Below are 2705 nucleotides of genomic sequence, written 5' to 3'. Positions count from 1 at the left end.
GAGTGTTGGATCTGACTCATTATTTCCCACTTATCTTATAGTAATCCGGCAGGAGGGATGGATGGCGGGGATAAACCGATACATCACAATGGGCCCGCCCACAGAACTGCCAGTTCGGGGCCAGAGACAGGCGGGGGTAGGACGCAATCCGCGTCCGGGTAGTACCTAATCCGGTCGCACTAAACACGTGCCACGACTCCAATTTCTCACTGCTCGTGCGTACTGAGCATCAGACTCTGCCAGAGTGTCCGGTTTTAAATCGACAGGGAATGTACCGTTGGAAAGATAAGACAGTAGGGTTTTGGTTGTATGACAGGCAGGAGATGATCAGGCGGTCACATGGCCTCGCTGTAAAATGGGACCCACCACTCGCCCTTCATCTGATGATTCTCATCTCTTCTTTTATTTTTAAATGAGAAACCGCAGCTCTTATCCATAATATATTCTCTCTCTCTCTCTCTCTCTCTCTCTCTCTCTCTCTCTCTCTCCATTCCTGCATTCTGCAGGAACTCAACATATCACATAAGAAGAAAGAGGGGGAGAGAGAGAGAGATGACGAAGGAAGTGAGTGAGGAAGCTGAGCAGCACCAGCACCATGGCACAGACTACATAGACCCACCACCAGCACCACTTATTGACGTCAGCGAGCTCAAGCTCTGGTCTTTCTACCGGGCCCTGGTTGCCGAATTCATCGCCACCCTCCTTTTCCTCTACGTCACCATCGCCACCGTCATCGGCCACAAGAAGCAACCCGGCGAATGTAATGTTGTTGGCATTCTCGGCATCGCACGGGCCTTTGGTGGCATGATTTTCATTCTAGTGTACTGCACCACTGGCATTTCTGGTTCGCTTCTTTAATAATCTTTAATAACTAATCTCCTTTTCTCCGACGACTCATTTTCAGTAATAAGGAGAGAGAGCTTTTACGTATTATGTTCATACTAGCCTACTTCCTAATCCTACGGACACTATAACAAGGAGGACGTTTTCTAGCTTACCACACTCTAATTTAAATTAACCAAAAGAAATGATTCTTGACACTTTCATTGCATTTTAGGTGGTCATATCAACCCAGCGGTAACCTTTGGTCTGTTCCTGGCGCGAAAGGTCTCGTTGCTGCGGGCATTCTTCTATTTGGTGGCTCAGTGCTTGGGTGCAATTTGTGGGCTGGGGTTGGTGAAGGCTTTCATGAAGCATCCCTACAACTCCCAGGGTGGCGGGGCAAATGAGGTGGCGCCTGGCTACTCTAAGGGTACGGCCTTGGGTGCTGAGATTATCGGAACTTTTGTGCTCGTCTACACCGTCTTCTCCGCTACAGATACGAAGAGGAAAGCCCGTGACTCTCACGTGCCGGTTAGTCAGTCATCTTCTTGCTCTAAACTCGCTAAATTGACACAAAACTTGGCTGGGTCAACTCGACTAGGAGGAGTTTCAAGACAAAGTCTTTGCTGAAACTCACTGATGAGATTGACTCCGCCTTGAATTGACAAGACCCATTGAATCAGCTTCCATGGTAGGCTGACGCAATGTGACTTGCAGTGACTCAACCCGGGTCACTTGCTTGGTCGAAACAACGAAACGGCAGAAAATTCAACCACCAGGCTACATACTGTGATTTTATTAAACTGCTCACTAAAGAGCTAGTCGGGTCAAATATAAACTCGTTTGAGTCTCCAAACTCAACCTGACCCAGCTGGACATGAAGTCAAAGTCGAGCTTTGAGCTTTTGAACTTTGCTTAAAACTAACAATGCACTGTATGGATGTAGGTTTTGGCACCGCTGCCAATTGGGTTTGCGATGTTCATGGTGCACTTGGCGACGATTCCGATAACGGGAACTGGCATCAACCCTGCTAGGAGTTTTGGAGCTGCTGTCATCTACAACAAAGATAAGGCCTGGGATGACCATGTAAGTAAAGACAGAAAGGAAGGCCCTTTTTTTTTTTTTCATAAAATGATTTTAACACGTAGAATGTATTTTTTTTCCGGTGTGCAGTGGATATTCTGGGTTGGGCCTTTCGTTGGAGCTTTGGCAGCAGCCGCCCGTTAGGAATTTATGTTTGCATACACCAAAAATACAAAAATAAATAGAAATAAAATATTTCACTAGACTGAGTCACGCATAAAATACGCTGTCATTAAAGCGTGATTCACCCCCTTATCAACTGCTGATAGGTTACAGGCGAATTGCTTTTAGGATAAGACAAGCCATATCTGAATCCAGTGTGCAGCAATCACGATAGGTCCAGTGTAGAACAATTTTAATGCAGCAAATTTCTTCTGGCAGACTCAGATGGTGGAGTTGTTCTAAGTATTTTAGAATGGAGCTATGGATTGTATCTGATTTGATGGGAGAGATGCTGTGTTGAGATGATGAAATCGGACTAGAATGGTCCAGTTTATATAGGCATCAGGTATAGTACCGTTGCTATGTGGTATTCAATGGTCCAAAATATTTGAAAAACATTTTTGGCCATTGTCCATTAATCTCAAATATTTTTGGTCGTCAAATCAGAAGATCTGACCATTGGATCATCCTGACCCGTCTGTTTTCGGACCGTTGTGGCTTTTAAGGTGGCTATCCATTTTTAGAAACGACTGGACGTTTCAGGTTTAAGATCCGATCGTTCTCAGTCACCTATAAAACTTAGGCTCATTTCAGATTTTTAGATCCACACCCCCTTAAGGCTCTTACTAGACCCATC

The 2705-nt window shown here is 45.4% G+C and overlaps 1 protein-coding gene across 1 annotated transcript; it reads left to right on the top strand.

Moving 5' to 3' along the window:
• The first annotated feature begins 503 nt into the window (after positions 1-503).
• LOC131244164 (aquaporin PIP2-7-like) lies at positions 504-2050 on the top strand. The gene is made up of 4 exons (XM_058243812.1): positions 504-844; positions 1058-1353; positions 1769-1909; positions 1997-2050. The coding sequence occupies exons 1-4, from the start codon at positions 553-555 to the stop codon at positions 2048-2050; spliced, it is 783 nt and encodes a 260-aa protein (XP_058099795.1). The 5' UTR covers positions 504-552.
• The last annotated feature ends 655 nt before the right edge of the window (positions 2051-2705 follow it).

This window comes from Magnolia sinica, chromosome 4, assembly GCF_029962835.1.
Source record: "Magnolia sinica isolate HGM2019 chromosome 4, MsV1, whole genome shotgun sequence".
In the NCBI taxonomy this organism is placed as follows: Eukaryota; Viridiplantae; Streptophyta; class Magnoliopsida; order Magnoliales; family Magnoliaceae; genus Magnolia; species Magnolia sinica.
The sequence above is the reverse complement of the archived record's forward strand: the minus strand, read 5'-3'. Positions and strand labels throughout refer to the sequence as shown.